Source organism: Chiloscyllium punctatum, chromosome 38, assembly GCF_047496795.1.
Source record: "Chiloscyllium punctatum isolate Juve2018m chromosome 38, sChiPun1.3, whole genome shotgun sequence".
Classification (NCBI taxonomy): domain Eukaryota; kingdom Metazoa; phylum Chordata; class Chondrichthyes; order Orectolobiformes; family Hemiscylliidae; genus Chiloscyllium; species Chiloscyllium punctatum.
The window spans coordinates 1,465,609-1,488,416 of NC_092776.1; the positions used below are offsets into that span (position 1 = coordinate 1,465,609).

The 22,808-nt window shown below is 40.0% G+C and overlaps 1 protein-coding gene across 2 annotated transcripts in view; it reads right to left on the bottom strand.

Moving 5' to 3' along the window:
- Positions 1-22,808, bottom strand: part of shoc2 (SHOC2 leucine rich repeat scaffold protein) — a 140,969-nt gene that overhangs the window by 54,666 nt on the left and 63,495 nt on the right. For both annotated transcript variants that reach the window (XM_072557039.1, XM_072557040.1), the window contains one exon: positions 20,273-21,225. In XM_072557039.1, the coding sequence (XP_072413140.1) occupies positions 20,273-20,972 (700 nt within the window). In that variant the 5' untranslated portion in view covers positions 20,973-21,225. The remainder of the gene's footprint in view (positions 1-20,272; positions 21,226-22,808) is intronic.

Below are 22,808 nucleotides of genomic sequence, written 5' to 3' on the forward strand. Positions count from 1 at the left end.
AATTAGCAAATAAGTTAGATTTGGGTTTAACCAATTATTCAAAGACTTAAGTATGTCAAAGAAACAGACAAGTGCAGTAGAGGTATAAAAACCTATTACAATTGAGGAAAATGGAGTTAGAAGGCAAACAAAGGGACAGAGAAAAAGAGAGAGACAGAAGACAGAGAGGAAAAAAGAGAGAGAAGGTTCTTGGCTGAGCAAAGACAGAGAGAAAAGGGAGAGAGAAAGAGGAAGAGAGAGAGAAGAAAAAGGGAGGGAAAGAAGAAAGAGAGAGAATTTGAGCTTGAGAAGTTGCACCTTAGTCAACAAAGTCAAGTTAACAGAATGGAGATTAAAAGAGGAGGTATTGATCTATATATATGTCAAAACTCCGCCTCATTTTGATGAGAAAGATGTTGAAGTTTTCTTTATTTCATTTGAAAAATTGGCTAGGCAGATGGAGTGTTCCGAGGATTTATGGATAATGCAAGTTCAGACTAAATTGGTAGGCAGAGCTCGTTAGATATTTGCCACATTGTCAGATGAGGGGTCAAGATTATGAGATTATGAAGAGGTTAAACAGGCTATTTTAAGTGCTTATGAATTAGTACCAGAACCATATAGACCACGGTTCAGAAACACAAAGACGGAACCAGGTCAGACTAAGAATTAAACATAGTCAATTTGTGGGCTTTGAAAATAGATAGGACATTAGAGGCTCAAAAGATAGATTATTCTACTGGAGGAGTTTAAAACCTCACCTCCAGAGATGGTAAGAATTCACATGGAGGAAGAGAAAGTTCAGGAAGTGAGAAGGACAGCAGACTTAGCAGATGGGTACATGCTGGTGCGTAAGACAAGCTTTCAGCCAGATTTTCACCCTGTGAGGAATAGAAGTTGGGAGAAGGGGAGATCCTATACTACTAAACCAAGAGTTGAGCATGCTGGTAAGATTTTACCACAGGCTAAAGAAGGCCAAGAGGGTGGACAGGAGGTGAAAGGCCTCAGGTGTTTTCACTGTAATGGGACACAGAAAATCACAGTGCTGATGGTTTCAGAAGGGCACTGGGAAAAGGTGTTTTCACTGCCAGAGTGGGACACGTAAAGACACAGTGCTGGTTGTTAAAGAAAGGTGCTGTGGGAAAAGATGTGGCAAAAGAAGTTAAGCCAGTGGCATTAGTGAAGGTAGTAAAGAAGACGCCAAAAAGAGCTGAGGAGCTGCAGAAGAGTGCCCACAACTCGGGCAGGGACTGCGTATTAAGTTAGTACCTGATTTCTACAAAGAATTGACCTGTGGGTAAAGTTTACTCAGAAAGAGCAGGGGGAAGAAGGACAAGAAGTTATAATTTTGAGAGTACAGGAACTAACCAGTCGCTGATAATAAAGGATGAGTGAATATGCACTCTTTCTAATCTGTTACCCGCGAGTGTGGTAATTTATGGGATAGATGGACAGAAATGTAGCGTTCCACCAATATAAGATCAGGTTGGAGCACTAACTCAAGACTGGGGAAGTAATAGTGGGAGTGATTGACAAAGTCAAGATTAGAGTGATGCTAGAAAAGCAGAGCAGGTCAGGCAGCATCCGAGGAGCAGAAAAATTGACGTTTCAGGCATGAGCCCTTCATCAGGAAGTGATTGACAGTGTCAGTTCCAGGAATTTAGTTTGTTCTTGGGAATGATTTGGCAGGATCCAAGGTGGGAATGACACCCTTTGTTGTGGAGAAGCCCAAGGAAGATGAAGAAACTGAGGAATTAAAACAGAAATATTCTGGTATTTTCCCAGACCATGTAGTAACTAGATCCCACCATCATAAATCATAGCACAAAGTGAAAAGAGGAAGGCGAAGAAGTTGAGGTTCAGTTAGCAAATACCCTGTTTGATGTAATGGTGCAGGAAAAACCTGAACAGGCAGAGGGTCAGATAGAAGTGCTTAGTCTTGAAAGGTGAAGAGATTTGCAAGACAAGATAATAAAAGACATATGTGTGGATGTGTACTTTGAAAAGGAAGCAGAGAACATTCCGGAGGGTTATCATCTGAAAGACTGAATCCTAAAATGAAACTGGGGACCACCGCAGGTTCGTGGAGAGGAGAAACGGGCCAAAGTGCACCAGATTGTGTGGCCAGTAGCACACAGACAGGAAGTGTTACAGGTAGCACATGAACTACCTGTAGGAGGTCACCTAGGGGTATGAAAGACTCAGGCTAAGGTACAAAAACATTTTTATTGGCCTGGAATGCACAAGGATGTGATTAACTTTTGCTGTACACTTCATACATACCAAATAGTAGGTAGACCACAGGTGGTAATAAAACCAGCCCCTCTGTTGCCAATTCCCACATTTGAGAAACCTTTCACATGGGTTATAATCGATTGTGTAGGTCCCCTCCAGAGAACTAAAAGTGGGAACCAGTACTTGTTTTACACCCATAATAGATGTGTATACCAGATTTCCGGAGACAATTCCATAATGGGGTATCAAGGCAAAACGGTATTAGAGAAGCTAGTAGCTTTATTCCTACCGTGTGGGCTATCCAGACAGACTCAGTCAGACTAAGGGTCAAATTTTACTGCTAGGCTGTTTGAGGTGGTTATGGACAGCTTAGGTATACAGTACTTTAAATTCAGTCCATACCATCCTGAATCCCAGGGCAATTTAGAAAGGTGGTATCAGACCTTGAAGACCACGTTGAGAGTGTACTGTCAGGATTACCCGAATGATTGGGATAAAGATATCCCATTCATATTGTCTACTATTCGAGATCTAGTGACGTAACACCTGGGCATTTGTGTGGCGCAATTACCACCTGCCACTTGTCAGCCTAAGTCTGGATAATGTCCAGATATTGTTGCATTTGATCACGGACTACTTTAGTATCTGAAGTCCCAAATGGTGCTGAACATTACGCAATCATCAGCAAGCATCCCCACTCCGACCTTATGATGGAAGGAAGGTCTTGATGAAGCAGCTGAAGGTGATTGGGCCTAGGACAGTACTCTGAGGAACTCCTGCAGAGATGTTTGGAGGTAAGATGGCTGACCTCCTACAACCACAATTACATATGTGCCAGGTATGACTCCAACTAGTGGAGAGTTTGCACCGGATACTCATTGATGCTAAACCTGGTCAAGGGCTGCCAATCTTGGTCCATCTCTGTTGAACATGTTAAACGAAGGCTATAATGAGCTCAGGAGCTGAGGGACCCTGGGGGAACCCAAACTGGGTATCACTGAAAAGGTGCTGCTTGATAGCACTATTAAATGATACCTTCCATAATTTTACTGTTGATCGAGAGTAGACCGATGAGACAGCAACTGGCCGGATTAGATTTGTCCTGCTTTCAGTGTTTAGTACATATCTGGTCAATTTTCAATATTTTCGGTGGAGGGTATTCTTTGTGTAAAAGCAGTACTTCATCTCCACAAGGAATGTGGTGTTGGTCACTCTTACCAATACTGTCATGGAAAGATTAATCTGTAGCTGACAGACTGGTAAGGCGGAGATGAAATGTGTTTTTCCCTCTTATTGGTTCCTGTACCACCTACTGCAGACTTAGTCCAGCAGCTGAGTCCTTTAGGACCTGACCAGCTCGATCAGTCGTGATGCTGAGCCACATTTGGTGAAGGACACGGATGCCACACAGAGTATATTTTGCCCTTGCCATCCTCAGTGCATTCTCAGAGTGCTGTACAACGGGAAGGAATGCTGATTCATCAGCCCGAGGGAGGACAGTACATGGGAATCAGCAGGTGGTTTCTTTGACCTTGAGACATCATACGGTCCAGGGTCAATGTTGAGGTCAACTCCCTCCTGATTGTACACTACTGTGCTGCCACCTCTGCTGAGTCTGTCTTGCCGGTGGGACAGGACATATCCTTATGAACACTCTTGTAAATCTATTCTGTAATCTCTTCAGTGCAAACACAAGTTCCTGTAATGTGGATTCCAGAACTGTACACAATATTTCAACTGTGGCCTAACCAACCAGTACCAGCATAACCTCTTTGCTCTAAAATTCTGTTCTTCAGTTCTTGAAGGCAAGTTGCCTATACTGCTCCTTACCCACTCCATCTACCTATTCTACTACTTTAAGAGACCAGTGTGCATGCACACCAGGGTCTTTCTGGCCCTTGGTGTTGTCCCAGAGTCTTCCCATTCATTTATTCCCTTGCCTTGCTTGACTTGGCCAAGTGCATCACTTCTCACTGATCCAAACTGAATTCCATTTACCATTGACCAGCCTAACTAAATCCTCCTGTAGGAGAAAGTGAGGACCACAGATGCTGGAGTACCAGAGTTGAAAAATGTGGTGTGGGAAAAACACAGCAGGCCAGGCAGCATCTGAGGGGCAGGAGAATCGACATTCCGGGCATAAGCCCTTCTTCAGGAAATTGCTGAAGAAGGGCCTATGCCCGAAACGTCGATTCTCCTAAATCCTCCTGTAATCCTCCTCACTATTTACGAACCCACCAGTTTTCATACCAACCATAAACATATTGGTCAACACTCCTACAATGAAATCTAAGTTGTTTTTAAATACCACAAACCCAGCAAGAGTCCCAACACTGATCCTGCACAACTTCATTAGCCACAGGCATTGTCACAAAAATGCCACTCACTCACTACCCTCCACTTTATTTTCTTTGAAATAGATTTACCAAAAAAAATCAAGCCCAAGACTCAAGGGAGGTGGTGACCCAGTGATATTGTCATTAAGTCAGCAATCCAGGGGGCTTCAGCTAGTGATCTGGGGACAATGATTCAAACCCCACAATGGCAGATGGTAAAATGCAAATTAAAAGCTGACCTAATAGCGACCATGTGTTTATTATCAATTGTGAACTTCACTAATGTTCTTTAGGGAAGGAAACCTGCCATTCTTATCTAGTCTGGCCTGCATGTGATCAGAGACCAATCACAATGTGGTTGGCTCTCAAGTGCCCTCTAGCAATAAATGCAGGACTAGCCTGCGACACCAATATCTCATGAATGAATAAAAAAAGCCTCTCAAATATTGTTGCTTAATTCCTTACAGTTATGAGCAAAAGATCTTCAGAGAAAGACACAGAAGATTAAGGCTTAACAGCAGTCTAGGTTTGTTCAATATGTCGTTTCAGTTGCATGACACTGATCTTTTACTGTAAATTCTGTGTTCTATGATCCTGCTCCACTTCTACCTGATGAAGGAGCAGCAGTCTGAAAATTAGTGTTTCCAAATAAACTTGTTGGACTATAATCTGGTGTTTGAGATTTTTAACATTGTACACCACTCATAGATTCAGAATGAAACAAACCTTCAATTTGTGAAGTGTGTGAAGAATGTGAAGTGAGAGTTAAACAGGAGATACAAATTCCTGTTCATCCAGGTTTGTGCGTCTTGATTAAAATGGTAACTCCACTGCACCAATGATTTGGAGATGCTGGTGTTGGACTGGGGTGTACAAAGTTAAAAATCACACAACACCAGGTTATAGTCCAACAGGTTTAATTGGAAGCACACTAGCTTTCGGAGTGATGCTCCTTCATCAGGTGATAGTGGAGGGCTCGATCCTAACAGAATTTATAGCAAAAATTTACAGTGTGATGTAACTGAAATTATATATTTAAAAATTGATTGTCTGTTAAGCCTTTCATCTGTTAGAATACAGTGATAGTTTCACTTCTTTCATGTGTAAATCACAAAACCCGTTTTTTTAAAGTTGCATTCTCGGGTTAGCTGTTAACAATGGTGATAGCTAGATAATATGTTGAAGGTGTTGGCCCCCTGTGTTCTCTGTCTAAGACATGATGTTTAGATTGAATCTAATCTAAAAAGTGAGATAACGGAGTTTTATATAAATTCATGCAGTTTTTGAGCAAAGTATACCAGGTACATTGACGATATTTTCTTCCTCTGGACCCATGGCGAGGAGTCACTGATAAAACTACACAGTGACAAAAATAAGTTTCATCCCACCATCAAACTCACCGTGGACTACTCTCGACTATCTGTTTCTATCAAGGATGGACACCTCAGCACCACACTCTACCGTAAACAACCTCACAATGCTACACTTCACCAGCTTCCACCCAAAATATATTAAAACAGCCATCTCCTATGGACATGCCCTACGTGTACACCGGATCTGCTCAGATGAGGAGGAACGTGACGGACACCTGGAAGTACTCAAGGATGTCCTCACAAGAACGGGGTACGATGCTCAACTCATCGACCGCCAGTTCCGACGTGCCACAGCAAGGAACCGTAATGACCTCCTCAGGAGACAGACACATGCTGCAACCGACAGGGTAACCTTCGTTGTTCAGTATTTCCCAGGAGCTGAAAAATTACGCCATGTTCTTCGTGACCTGCAACACATTACCAATGAGGATGAGCACCTCACCAAGACCTTCCCCACACCTCCACTAATTGCCTTTAAACAACTGGCAAACCTCAAACAGATCGCTGTTCGTAACAAGTTGCCCGGCTCTCAGGACAACTCCATACAACCCTGTCACAGTAGACGCTGCAAGACATGTCAGAGTGTGGGCATGGATACCACCATTACACGTGGGGACATCTCCCACCTTGTACATGGCAGGTACTCATGTGACTCAGCCAACATTGTCTATCTTATACGTTGCAGGCAAGGATGCCCAGAGGCATGGTACATTGGGGAAACCGAGCAAAGGCTACGACAATGGATGAATGGGCACCGCACAACAATCAACAGACAGAAGGGTTCCCTCCCAGTTGGGGAACACTTCAGTGGTCCAGGACATTCAGCCTCGGACCTTCGGGTGACCATTTGTAATTTTTATTTATTAATGACTTAGATGAGGGAGTCGAAGGGTGGGTCAGTAAATTTGCAGATGATACAAAGATAGGTGGAGTTGTGGACAGTGAGGAGGGCTGTTGTCGGCTGCAGATGGACTTAGATATGATGCAGAGCTGGGCTGAGGAGTGGCAGATGGAGTTCAACCCTGCCAAGTGTGAGGTTGTCCATTTTGGAAGAACAAATAAGAATGCGGAATACAGGGTTAATGGTAGGGTTCTTAGTCAGGTGGAGGAACAGAGGGATCTTGGGGTCTATGTACATAGATCTTTGAAGGTTGCCACTCAGGTGGATAGAGTTTGTAAGAAGGCCTATGGAGTATTATCGTTCATTAGCAGAGGGATTGAATTCAAGAGTCGTGAAGTGATGTTGCAGCTGTACAGGACTTTGGTTAGGCCACAGTTGGAGTACTGTGTGCAGTTCTGGTTGCCTCACTTTAGGAAAGATGTGGAAGCTTTGGAGAGGGTGCAGAGAAGATTTACCAGGATGTTGCCCGGAATGGAGAGTAGGTCGTACGAGGATAGGTTGAGAGTTCTCGGTCTTTTCTTGTTGGAACGGCGAAGGATGAGGGGTGACTTGATAGAGGGTTATAAGATGATCAGAGGAATAGATAGAGTAGACAGTCAGAAACTTTTTCCCTGGGTACAACAGAGTGTTACAAGGGGACATAAATTTAAGGTGAAGGGTGGAAGGTATAGGGGAGATGTCAGGGGTGGGTTCTTTACCCAGAGAGTGGTGGGGGCATGGAATGCGCTGCCCGTGGGAGTGGTAGAGTCAGAATCATTGGCGACCTTTAAGTGGCATTTGGATAGGTACACGGATAGGTGCTTAATCTAGGATAGAAGTTCGGCACAACATCGTGGGCCGAAGGGCCTGTTCTGTGCTGTATTGTTCTATGTTCTATGTTCTACCATCCTCCAAGGTGGACTTCGGGACAGGCAGCAGAGAAATGTGGCCGAGCAGAGGCTGATAGCTAAGGTCGGTACCCATAGGGAGGGCCTCAACCGGGACCTTGGGTTCATGTCACATTACAGGTGACCACCATTGGACTACACACACACACACACACAGACAGATACTCCTACACACACACACAGGCATTCCTACACACACATATACACAGATGCGCGCACACACCCTTACAGACACACACTCCCACATGCACCCCTCACAGACTTAAGACAATCTGCACTCACTACACACACACACACTTTCTCACACTCTCAGCCCTCACCCCAGCCAGACACACACACAGACAGACAAAGACCCACACGCACCACATATATTTTGTGCGGTGAATTTCTCCTTTCAGGGTTACATTGTACTTTGCTCAAAAACTGCATGCATTCATGTAAAACTCTTATCTCACTTTTTAGATTAGAATCAATCTAAACATCATGACACAGACAGAGAACACAGGGGGCCAACACCTTCAACATATTGTCTAGCTATCACCATTGTTAACAGCTAACCCGAGAATACAACCTTTTTAAAAAAAGTTTTGTGATTTACACATGAAAGTAGTGAAACTATCACTGTATTCTAACAGATGAAAGGCTTCACAGACTATCAATTTTTAAATGTATAATTTCAGTTACATCACACTGTAAATTTTTGCTATAAATTCTGTTAGGATCGAGCCCTCCACTATCACCTGATGAAGGAGCATCGCTCTGAAAGCTAGTGTGCTTCCAATTAAACCTGTTGGACTATAACCTGGTGTTGTTGATTTTTAACTTTGTTCACTGCACCGAGTCTTGTATATTTCATTGTGTTGTTTGCATTAATCAGGTAATCATAGCAGTCAATTTAGGTTAGTTTTTTAAAATCATTTTAATCCTTAAAAGGTCCAGGGTATTAGAATCAGATGATTAAAGTGAATACTGATGGCCCATTTTACGTAACAATATGCAATGTAATTAAAATTCAAAATAATGTCAAGATAAATCTAGAAAAATGCAATCTTTCCAAATCAATTTGTTTCTCCTTTGCTGATGCAGGAGCTATGATCTGGTCAGAAACCCATTTTTCTCCCAGAGAAGAAGTTTGAAAATGTATTGCTCATGAAGATCCATATCAAACCTCAGAGTAAGCCAAAATACACTCTCTCCCACATATTGTCATTTTAATGTCAGTAAGTGGAACTATTATTTAGGAATCATTTTAGGCAGATTATGTTTAAGTGCAGATGCATCAAGGAAGAAAAAGGTGTATCAGCTGGAATATTTTGTACTTCTAACAGACATGTAATAAAGTGCCAGTTCCTCAGTTTGCACGTATCTATCTTCATACTAGGAACGGAATGGTGTGCTTAGCAGTAACTAAATTTATTACAAATATAACATTACACTTTCAGTATAGTATCTGTCATAGGCAAATACATGGGACTATTTTTGAGGCAATCCCTTTCTTTGAAGGTATCATCAGCTTTTGCTTATTTTTCACATGGAATGTGCAGAGTTCATTTAACGACCCTGCAATATTTCATCCTCTTGGTTAGCTCAGTTGCCTGGACAGCTGAATCTCAATGCGGAGTGATGCCAACACCATGGGTTTAATTCCAACACTGATTAAGGTTACCAGATTAAACCACTATCAGTCATCTTTCTCTAATCACAGCATAGCCGTATGGCCTGATAAGACAATGCAACTTTACCTTCTTACTTTAAATGTGCAACACAGAAACCAATTATAAAAGGTTAACTGCACCACAGAAATCTCAAGCTACCCAATTTTTTTTTGTTTGTATACAAACGCGGCCAAAAAATAATGAATTACATCAAAGTTGAGTGAAGAGTTAACAATATTTAAGCATCATAAATGGGAGAAAAGCAAATTAAAGGAATTATGAAAAAGTGTCACCACACAGGATTACAGTCACTGATCATAGGTAGGATAATCACCAAGCTGGTATATCATTGTCCTCATATTGCTGTTTATGGGGACTGTGTGGACCAAAATTGTCTCACTTCCTCATAGTCAGAAGTCACAACACCAGGTTATAGTCCAACAGGTTTATTCGAAAGTTTGCCATGAGGCTTTTGACTTTGCCCACCCCAATCTAACAGCAGCATCGCCACATCATCACTTCCTCATGGCACTACATGCCAATGTGTCTGCCATGGCTTTAGAAAATTTATGGAATCTTGGAAATGGAAAGACTCTGTTCTAAATCATATCAATGCTACAATCAGTTTAGGTTTGATCATAAATTGGATTTCAAAAAAGGTGGAAGCACTAATTTCAAGGCCATTAAGTGATAAGCATTTTTAAGATGTAGGCAATGTCTATACTCTGAGATACTACCCATTAAGTAAATGATGCATTAAGTAAATGACAAATAATATAATCCTGGGGATTAGCAAAATGAGTTACACTAACACATCAGTTCTTCAATAAAGTTTGTCAGTTTGTTTTTAAATCCTTGTTTTTGTGTGTTTGCAGTCAATTTGGGTGCTTTTAGATATTTTGAGTCAACCTGTTCAGAAATATTATGACACCTCTACAGAAGGTAGGACTTGATCTCAAGTGTCCTGGCTCACAGGTAGGTACACTATCACAAAAGCCTTTTAGCTGTTTTACCCTGAGTTGAAGCAAAAGACCAACACAGCCCACAATTGATTGGGTTTAATTTAGAGCTGAAAAAAGGAAAGAAGTACTTTAAATGAAAACATCTGCCACATTGTGCATTTTGGTAATATAATTTTTACAAACACCAACACTGAAGATCTTCTGTATATGATCATTCTTGCTCTTGCAATTTCTGCTGTTTCAGATGAGGAGAAGTCTCTCACGTGGTCAGTTTAGGTTACCACAGCCTTGAAGGGTGTTCAATTCAAATGCATCTTCATTAAGTTCATGTTTAATCCTTGATTCTAATCAAAAATCATTGGTCATTAATCAGCAGTTATCAACTCGGAAAGAGAAAGAAAATCAAATCTAGTTCAAAGGATTTCTTCATTAAAGGAAGAATTCAAGCTTTACTTGGATTAGTCTTCCTTATTCACCATGTTTCGTATATCAGGAATTCAGGCAACATTTGCACCTGGAAGTTAATATCTTTCAAATTCTAAGGCCACCTTCAATAGATTATTTTTCCTGCCAATGCAACTTAAACCAATTATCAAGTTAAATTGCAATCATTACCTTGCCAAATGTTCTTTCCTCCCATTCCAAATAGATCAGGATCCTCACAATTACCGACATCACACCAAAGTAATGCTTGAAAAAAAAATGTAAATACTGCTCTCTAATCCTGCTCTACAATTTATAATTTATTTTCAAGAGTTGCATTTTGATGGTGTGTTTTCTCAGCCAGAATCAGACTACTATTTGAAAATGTAATTAAGCTTTTAGTGAGAGTAATTATGGTCAGGGTTTGAAATATACAAGTCTTCCATCCATCTTATACTCCTCAGTCTTATATATCTCCATTAGGTCCTCTCTGAACCTTTAATGCTCCAAGGAAAACACCAAACCCGTCCAATCTTTCCTCATAGTCCAGACCCTTCAACCCAAGCAACATCCTCGTAAATCTCTTGTGCACGATTACAACATTCTTACAATGTGATAACCAGAACTGCACACAGTACTCCGGCTGTGGCCTAACCAGCATTTTATACAGCTCCAGCATAACCTCAATGCTCTTGTGTTTCATGCTAACAAAGGCAAGGATCCAATATGCACTCATTGGCACATGGCATCAGCTGACTACGATACATTTGGGAACATAAAGGATGACAGTGCAGAGGCAATGGCAAACAGTTTTAAAAAATGCATGGAACAACAATTGTTCTTTCCTTTCTGGCACAAAACTAAATGTGGGACAGGTGGCCTGACCATGGCTCATGGGAAATTAGGGACAGCACTACATCCACAAAACAGACATACAAATTGACTGAAGAAAGCAGACCTTAGGATTGGAACGGTCCAGATTTCGGTTTAAAGAAAGGTTAAAAGGATTAAGAGGAAAAGGAAGTATGAAGGTAAGCATGTGAGGGACATACAAACCGACAGTAAAACTTCTACAGATAGTTGGAGAAAAAGGTTAGAGAAGACAAATGAAGAGTCCTTACAATCAGAAACAGGGCAAGTTATAATTAAAGAGATGGCCGACCAATTAAATACAAATTTTGGTTCTGCTTTCACAAAGATGGTCACAAATAACATCCCAAAGGTCTTGGGGAACCCAAGGTCTAATGACAGGGGGGGGGAAAATGAAGGAAATCAGTATTAGCAGGGAAATAGTGTTGGGGAAATTGACAGGATTTGGATGATAAATCCCCAGGAACTGTTAACCTACATTCCAGATTATTTAATGGAGGTGACACGAGAAAGAGTGGATGAATTAGTGGTCATCTTCCAAGATTTTCATAGAAACCCAACAGTATGGAAACATGGCCTTTGGCCCAACAAGTCCACGGTGACCCTTCAGTAACCCACTCAGACCCATTCCCCTACTACTCTACATTTACTCCAGACTAATGCACCTAACCTACACATCCCTGAACACTATGGGCAATTTAGCATGGCCAATTCACCTAACCCTTTGGATTTTGGGAGGAAACTGAAACACCGAGAGGAAACCCACGCAAACATGCTGAAAATGTGCAAACTCAATCCAGACAGTTACCTGAGGCAGGAATCGAACCCAGGTCCCTGGCACTGTGAGGGAACAGTACTGAGACACCATGCTGCCTCCAGAATACTTCCTTTAGATTGCTTAGTAGGTATTGTAATCCCACTATTTAAAGGAGGAGGCACAAAGAAAACTAGAAATTATAGAATGGTTAGCCTGACATCAATAGTAGTGAAAATATAAGAGTCCATTATAAAATAATTAATTGCAGATCACTTGGAAAACAGGGACAGGATTACATGGAACAAAGACTCTCATAACTCTCCTTTTGACATTCATTCATTGCCACAATTAAGGGGCCTAAAATTTGGGGACAAGGAATGGAGGAAATTTCTTTTAAAAACACTTGAGACTGAGATATTTGTATCATCAATAGTCACAGGTGAGGTGCCTGGAGGTTGGCTAATGTGGTACCACTGTTTAAGAAGGGTGGTAAGGACAAGCCAGGGAACTATAGACCAGTGAGCCTGACATCGGTGGTGGGCAAGTTGTTGGACGGAAGCCTGAGGGACAGGATGTACATGGATTTGGAAAGGCAAGGACTGATTAGGGATAGACAACATGGCTTTGTGCATGGGAAATCATGTCTCACAACTTGATTGAGGTTTTTTGAAGAAGTAACAAAGAGGATTGATGAGGGCAGATGTGATCGATATGGACTTCAGTAAGGCATTCGACAAGGTTCCCCGTGGGAGATTGGTTAGCAAGGTTAGATCTCACTGAATACATGGAGAACTAGCCAGTTGGATACAGAACTGGCTCAAAGATAGAAGACAAACTGGAGGCCTGTGACCAGTGGAGTGCCACAAGGATCGGTGCTGGGTCCTCTACTTTTTATCACTTATAGCAACGATTTGGATGCGAGCATAAGAGATATGGTTTGTAAGTTTGCAGATGACACCAAAATTGGAGGTATGGTTGATAGCGAAGAGGGTTACCTCAGATTACAGCAGGATCTTGACCAGATGGGCCAATGGGCTGAAATGTGGCAGATGGAGTTTAATTCAGATAAATGCAAGGTGCTATATTTTGGGAAAGCAAATCTTAGCAGGACTGATGCACTTAATGGTAAGGTCCTAGGGAGTGTTGTTGAACAAAGAGACCTTGGAGTGCAAGTTCATAGCTCCTTGAAAGTGGAGTCGCAGGTAGATAGGATAGTGAAGAAGGTGTTTGATATGCTTTCCTTTATTGGTCAAAGTATTGAGTACAGGAGTTGGGAGATCATGTTGTGGCTGTACAGGTCATTGGTTAGGCCACTGTTGGCATATTGCATGCAATTTTAGTCTCCTTCCTATCGGAAAGATGTTGTGAAACTTGAAAGATTTCAGAAAAGATTTACAAGGATGTTGCCAGGGTTGGAGGATGAGAGCTATAAGGAGAGGCTGGACAGGCTGGGGCTGTTTTCCCTGGAGCGTCGGAAGAGGAGGGGTGACCTTATAGAGGTTTATAAAATTATGAGCATGGATAGGATAAATAGGCTGGGGTCAGGGAGTTCAGAGCTAGAGGGCATAGGTTTAGGGTGAGAGGGGAAAGATATAAAAGAGACCTAAGGGGCAACTTTTTCACACAGAGGGTGGTACGTGTATGGAATGAGCTGCCAGAGGAAGTGGTGGAGGCTGATACAATTGCAACATTTAAAAGGAATTTGGATGAGTATATGAATAGGAAGGGTTTGGAGGGATATGGGTCCTGGCAGGTGGGACTAGATTGGGTTCTGATATCTGGTCGGCGTGAACAGGTTTGACCGAAGGTCTGTTTCCATACTGTACATCTCTATGACTCTGAGTGAAGTCATCATGGATTTATGAAAATAAATTTGCCATGCATGATTTCCTGAAAATTTTTACAGTTGTAACTTAGAGTTCATCGGGGGAATAAGTGGATGCAGTTTACTTGATCTTTCAGTTGTTTGATCTTTCAGGTCCCAAATGAGAGGTTAGGATGTACAATTAAAGCACATGGGATTATGGGTAACGTACTGACATAGAGAGAGAACCAGCATGGAAAGCAGGAAACAAAGTAGGAATAAACAAACCATTTTCTCAGCAGCATCCAATGACCAATGGAGTAACCACAGGATCCCAGCTAGTCATGTTATTTATTAATTATTTGAATGAGAAACTAAATGCAACAGCCCCAAGTTTGCAGGTGAGACGATGAACTGAGGAGATGCAGAGATGCTTCAGTGGAATTTGGACAAGATGAGCGAGTGGGCAAATATATAGCAGATGGAGTATAATGCAGATAAATGGGAGGTTATCCACTTTGGGAGCAAAAACAGGAAGGCAGATTTCTGAGTGGCGATAGAGGAGATCTGGGTGTCTTTGTACACCAATTACTGAAATTATTTAGCAGCAGACATGAAAATAGCAAGTAGTACATTGGCCTTCATAGGGAGAGGATTAGAGTATGCCAGCAATGATATCTTGCTGCAATCATGCGGACTTGGCATGACCACGTCTACGTACTGTGTGTAGTTTTGGTCTGCTTATTTGAGTAAGAAATTTCTGAATATGGAGGCAGAGCAACAAAAGTTTACCAAATGAATTTCTAATGCTCAAAGAGACATTTTATCAGTTAAGGCTATATTCACTAGATTTTAGAAGAATAATGATGGGAGCTAGACAAATAGGGTAAACACAAGAAGAATGTTTATAATGACTGGGCAGTGCAGAAACAAGGGTCACAGTCTAAGGATATGGAGTAAGCCAGGGCAACTTTCTCACACAGAGGGTGGTACGTGTATGGAATGAGCTGCCAGAGGATGTGGTGGAGGCTGGTACAATGACAACATTTAAAAGGAATTTGGATGGGTATATGAATAGGAAGGGTTTGGAGGGATATGGGCCGGGTGCTGGCAGGTGGGACTAGATTGGGTTGGGATATCAGGTCGGCATGGATGGGTTGGACCAAAGGGTCTGTTTCCATGCTGTACATCTCTATGACTCTAAGAGATTTCTTCACTCAGAGTGCAGAATTTATGGAATTCTCTGTCACAGAAAGGTATAATCAAGAAGGGGAGGTCAAAACATTAAATGTTTTCAAGAAGGCAGAGATAGATATAGTTCTTAGGGCAACAGCGATCAAAAAATAAGAGAAGGCGGGACCGGGTACGGAATTAGATGACCTGACATGATCATACTGAATGGTAGAGCAGACTGAAGACCTGAATGACCAATCCTGCTCCTATTGCCCACATCTTTGATGTTTATATACCTGCTACCTTCAGGGATCTGTGGATGTGCACTGAGGTCCCTCTGATATTCAGTAGTTTCCAAGGTCCTACCCTTTATAGTGGAATCCCTTGCTTTGTCTGCCTCCCCAAGTGCATTATCTCTCACCTTTCCAGACTGAATTCCATTCCATACCGTGCCTTCCTCACGAGTCCATTTAAATCCTCCTGCGGTTTACACCTATCCTCTTCTCTATTTACTATGCTACCAATTTTCATGTTATCTGTGACCTTCTTGATCATACTTTCTACGTTTAAGTCTCTATCATTAATGTGCACCACAAACAGCAAGGGGATCAGCAGCAATGCTACAGAATCCCACTGGAAACAGACTTCCACTCACCGAAACATCCCTTTACTACCACATGCTACTTCCTGCCTCTCAGCCAATTTTGGATCATATGTACCACTTTGCCTTGGATCCCATGGCTTTTTACTTTATTGACCAGTCTGATCTAAGGGACCTTATACAGGTTACCTCCTGAAAAAATTCCATAGTATTTGTCAAACACAACCTTCTCTTAACAAATCCATACTGATTGTCATTGATTACTTGTGCGTCTCCAAATGCAGATATATTCTAGTGGCCTGTAATTTCCTGGTCTTTTCCTTCCTCCCTTTCTTTCAAAAAAGAACCATCACACTGATTCTTTACACTCTAAAATAATGCAAAGAATTCAAAATCCTTCCACTGACATGCTTTCTCCTACCTTCTTCATTCTCTCCAGAACCACATGGTGGTCCACACCTCACTTCCAACTCTGGCCTGTTGTATCACTTCCTCTACTTCACTTTCAACTGCAGTACTTTCACCTCCATTTGTACTGCATTTGCACTTTTATTAATACTTTTCATCTTTTAAAAGCATATGGAAATCAATGCTTCATGTGCATTTTACCTAAACAATGACAAGACTAATATAATTAAAATTCTGTTTAAATTCTAGATTTATTTCCTTCACACGATTTACACAAACCCTTTTGATTTCAGTAACTGAGATACAGTTTATCTTAAATTATAATTGTAGTCTTCAAACAATTAAGCAGTTTGGTTGATAAATTCCTGGATTAGGCAGCATCAGCTAATGGCCCATTTCAGTTACAGCTGACAGCAAAATATGTAAATTTGGTAACACCCCTGTATAGCTGTGTCTTCTCTAGTGCTAAGAGAGTGTCCTGCAAAGGCAACAACATACCAACAAATCATCCACACTTAACTGATTGAGGAAATGATACAGAATTCAGACTTACATTTAAAATAATTAACTCAAAGTGCACAGGTCTCCTAAAGAAAAGATACAAAAAATATTCCAGCAAAATGAATGATCTTAAGATAACAAAACTGCATATGCACAATACGCTTCATTGTCTAGACCACAAGTATGGTGAAACACAGCTTCAACCAAGTCACAGTAGAATAGAAAATGAGGTTTTGGATGAAAGCCTACATTTTGCATAGGCTCATATTTCTCTATGCTCCATATCAAATGTCCAACATAAACCACAAAAATGGTAAGCAAATCCTAGTATTCAAAATGCTTGGGTATGATGGGATATTAAAAAAGGTTAAACGCCCATTATACTGTGTCATTATACTGATCCATTTCTGTGACAAAGAACGAGTTAACTGACAATTAGTTAATTGATAAAGTTATATGCCTTGAGGAAATCTCATCTATCACAATTTAACTAAAAAGATTCCACCAATAATCATGCCCCAGCTTACAACAAGCCATCACAGAATCCATAAAATCCTAAAACACCCAATGACTAAATTGCCTCACTGACTACTGCTCAGGACAAAAGCAAAGTTTCTCTAGAGACTGTAAAACAACTATTTATTCATTCACAATTTTAACAAAAGACAGAACAGAAAGTATGCCTAATCTATGCAATTTAAACTGTACCCCTTCAAAACCCTAACTAAACACAGATTCCATTAGAATTAGACATGCAAAAGTTGGGTGGCAAAGAATAAAGACAGGTAAATAAAATTCCAAAGTTAAGTTCAAATCAGAAGGTGAAAATTTATTTTCTTAGTTCTTTTAATTTTACCAAGTCACGTCTCTCGTGCGATAATAGTTCTTTAATTCATCGGGTAAGGGGCTTTTCGTTTCAAGTTTTCATGGTTTTTCTTCTGCCCCCAACACCTTTTAAAAATGGATGAATGGGTGGTCTCTGTCCAGAGGTTCTGCAACTCTTTCTCCGGCTGCTCCTGGCAGCTTTTTAAAAACAAAGCAATTTAACCAATTGGGGGCTGGTGTCAGGTAGAATTCCCTCAATTTAAGACAATCATGGTAACCCCTGGTCTCAAACTCTGCCTCTCAAAGCTTCTAAAAGCATTCCTCCATTGGCTAGCTCAAAAAATGTGCAGCACTTGATTTACTACCTGGTATGTGTTATGGCAGTCCAAATTGTATTTCAGTTTAAAGTTCCAAAACTTCTTACATCCCCTAAACAAAATATTAACTCAGCAATACATTTTAAAAATTCCAATCAATAGCAACTTAAGTAGCAGTGATACACAGTATCTTACTAACCATGCCTTAACAGTTACATGGATATGAATACTCTCGACTCAGGTGTCAACCAGGGCAAGCCACTGTTCACAATCAATAGATAATGCCAGCAACGGCACAAACATGCAAACACTTCTATCCTAGGTGATGACAAACGAAAAAATTTGAAGATTAAATCTATTTCCATTAAATGCAACACACCCAAAGTGGTCATTCTTTAAAAGATAAACAATCACAGGTTTACTCCTTTTTAAAATACACACTCTTGTTTCCCATGACTTGGAAGTGCCGGTGTTTGAATGGGATGGACAAAGTTAAAAATCACACAACACCAGGTATAGTCCAACAGGTTTATTTGGAAGCACTAGCTTTCAGAGCGTTGCTCTTTCATCAGGCCCTTCACGGTTTTACTCCTAAATGGTTTGACAATATTTTTGCATTCGCCCACCAGAGGGAAAATTTTAATACACTTCAGTGGTAAAAGCCTTGATTTTGAACCTTCTAAACTAAAATGATACAAACCAAGTTTATATCTGGGCTCAAAGTAATCTTTTAACCTCATTTTGAATGAGACAAAATATTTTTAATGATTTATATACAGAATAGACATTGCAGAGTTATGGGATGATGATGTACAGTATGAATTTAACAACCAAATAGCCTCCTGAATCCAAATTTGTGTCTGTATGATGATACTTTTTGCACCTGTTCAAAAACTTTAATTACAACAGTTAGGTTGTCACCTACTTCAAGTGGGTCTGTTTAAAAAAAAAGTTAATACTCCATTTGTACAGAGTTAGTATACAGTTCAAAACGAATTCATAGTTTGAATAGTTAGGACTGATAACTGCTGAATAGAGGTATTTGGATTATATGAGGATTCAAAGACAGGAACATGGGATCTGTAGTTTCATTTGCTTCTACTGCAGTCAATACTTAAATGAAAATTTATGAACTGATCTTAAGACCATAAAATATAATGCTTATGTTCAAACTTGAATTGCAACACGTCAAACACAGCTCAAGGGAAGCAAATAACCATTAAATCAACATCTCTAATAATTTCCTGTCCCTAACCAAAGTGAGTGCGACCATTTATGAATACCAAATTTAAAGTCAAAGTTGCCACCTATGCAACTGCAATGATTCAAATTTTAAAATTCTGCATCTTACTTTTTTTTTTGAATTGATGCTTTAGTAGTTTGTAATAATATTGAAATGAGGGTATTGTACAAAGTTCATTCTTAAGAGTGTATAGCAAAAATTATGCTGCAGTTATCAATTGTTTTTAAAAGCAGCAGTATGATTTAACTAATTGCATTACTAGCTCTACTGCAATGCCATGATGCCAATACTACAAATATTTTGTACATATTATACATAGCATTACTATTTCAAATGTAGGCATACTTCCTTCATTTGAAGCTTTATATCACAAGCCTACTCTGATAACAATTTAAGAAAAAATTGACAATAAAATGGAAGAAGCATCCTTCAATAAAAAATATGCTTAAACATTCAAGTTTTTTCCCTGAAGAGTTAAGAAGCTAGACTTTATGTCTTCTACTAATTTCAATTCCAAACTCTCTCTCAAATTATCTTAACCTTCTCTCCAGAGATTTCTTGAATCCAACTGCACAGGCTCACCAACATGAAGTAATCCATTCTCACAGCTCAGGTGATAACAAGCTTGGCCTTGATTCTTGCCATTAGGAATTTAATCTGAAGCCACTAAGAATTACAGCCTTGTGATCAATTATGAGCCTCGCAATGTCATATAATCAAAGAATTTTATCCCTTGCAGAATTTCACAGTTTTCACAACTAAATAATAGATGTCCGATATGAGATTGCACCTGATAACATAATTATCCCTTTTCAGACAATGGCAAGTGGGGGAAAAAATGAACTTGCATTTAGGGTTTTGGATATCACTTCAATTGTAAAACTGTACAGTTATACATAAATAGATCAATAACTGACCAACTTTTGCAAAGGATGATGCCATAATAACAACTTCAAATCAACCTGCAAGGAAAGGAAGTTGAATTATATTGGACATACAGACAATACATAGAACACACTTACCTATTTCAGCAGGGAGCTGTTTAATTTTGTTCTCACGGATACTCAGCATTGTAAGTTTGGATAGATTTTTGATATCCTTCTCCACAGTAGTTATACGGTTAAACCGCAGATACAGAGTAGTGAGGGAAATCAGTTTGTATACTACTGTAGGGATTTCTCGAAGTTTGTTATGCCGTAGATCAAGCATTCGCAATTTCTTCAAGTTATCGAGAGAGTCAGGCAAACTTGTAAGTGAATTTTCACTTAGTGCCAGAGTGACCAAGTTCACAAGGCTACCAAGTTCTACAGGCAAACACTGCAATTTGTTACTATACAAATAAAGCTCAGTTAATTGGGTCAATTCTTTGATTGACGTTGGAAGAATGTGAATAGATCTTTTCGCCAAGTCCAAACGCATTGCATTCTCTTCACGACACTTGTTTAACTCTTTAACCACTTCAGCATTGCTTGATTTTTTCCGCCCTGGTGCTGGATTTGGCCGTTTTATTGTATTGTCCACTTGGAATTGCACACCTGGTTGTACTCCACTGGATTCTTTTTTTCCCTCTTTGGCATCTTTCCCTTTGGTCTTGGATTCTTTCTCTTTACTATCTTTCCCAAAGCCACCAGAAGCTTTTGGATCTCTCTCCCTGTCTTTTCCCAAAGAAACTTTAGGGTCCTTTTCTTTGCATTCTTTTTCTTTTCCTAGTGTACCGCTCATTGTGGCCTCAAAATAAATAGCCTGCTATTGTTTACAAAAACACAGAGCAAATTCTTATCTCCAAAAGGTTAGATGGGCTGTATTTAAAATGTTTTTGGAAACCAAGTAAAATAGACCAAGTAGTCTGATATGGTACCAAACTGCACATTTGTCATTAATGGATACAATCTCCACTTTTAGCCTGGAAAACAGGTGCTGTCCACATGCTGAACATCTTTAGTAACTCGTAAAATGCATGTCGATAAAGGTATTTCTGTAATAAAAAAAGGATAAAATATGATTAAAGTAAGTTTCAGCAAAGCAACCATGAATCAGAATGTAAATTCATTACTTTCTAATTTCAGAATCTGTATCTCAATGGTTTTAATGACCAATATTTTATTTCACCACCCAAAGCCCTTCAGTTCCTTGCCCTGCACCTATAACAAAGGCACCCAGGTAAACCCAAAAAAAGTCAATTATTTGTGTGTACTAATGAGATGGAGCATTAAAAAAAAAACTTAAGAATAAACAGGAAATGAGACATGGTAAATATGAACAGCCAATGTTTTAATGCCCAACATTCACTCATGAGCAGGAGCTAGACAGGTTTGGGAATCAAATATAGTCAGAATTCAGACTCTGTAGTGTACGATGTTTAATACAAGAATGAAAACAATAAATGTTTCCAAAAAAACTCGTAAGAAAGGAAATGGTATGTCGTAATGTTTCCATGCAGAGTCCAATTCTTAACACACAAATCTACAAGTACATATTACAATTTCCCAAATTGGATATACTTCTACTCTTTCCAAGCCCAGCAACATCTAGCACAAGGAATGTTGGCCCTTTGCCTCTCAATTATCATGGTAAAAATGTTAAAAATCCCAGGATCAGATTAACAGTTTCTAGTTTACATTATTGTATTTCCCCCTGCCCTCAAATCTTCAAGTTTACACATCAAGTTACAAAACTGAAACTAGTACACTCAATGAAAAGTTTCATCTAATTGTTTGGAGGACACTTGTACTATAAATTCTCTTTCCAAAAGCAATGTGATGTACAAGGTCAAGGCTAATGATTGATGTACATATATGAAGTTCTGTCTCAATGGTTTCTTTTTAATCTCAAAACCATTCTGACTGAAAAGACAGCAAAGCCAAACAAAGCCACCATGACTTGGAGGAGTCACTGTTGGAATGGGGTAGATAAAATTAAAATCACACAACACCAGGTTATAGGCTAACAGGTTTATTTGAAAGCACTAGCTTTCGGAGCGCTGCTCCTTCATCAGGTGACCATGAAGGAGCAGTGCTCCAAAAGCTAGTGCTTTCAAATAAACCTGTTGGACTATAACCTGGTGTTGAGAGATTTTTAACAAAGTCAACAATTTAGTTCTAACATTTCCCTCACTAGTCAAATCACAATGTAATGATCTTATATCATACTTTAGCATTCAATTAATTCACACGTAATTTAGAGATAAGACGACCACTGGTCACAATCCCAGCTAATGTCACTACCGAATAAGTCAGATCCCAGACAGAAATCCAAGCTTACAACAAATAATAAACAAATGCATCAACATCCCACAGTTTCATAACACTTAAAAGGTGGCAATGCAACAGTTTGTCACTATTGAGCTCTATAAACATACCACGAAAGAGTTATCCAAATAGTTCCTGCTCCCAAACCTTGATTTCTTTTCTCAAATATTTGTCTACACTGTAAAAGCTATTATAAATTCTATTTTCACTGCTCAAATCGCTGGCTGACTACTCCATATCTCAAATACACCTTTACATCCAACAGTTTCTCCCAAATCACTCCCTTAATTTAAACACATGCTCTCCAGTT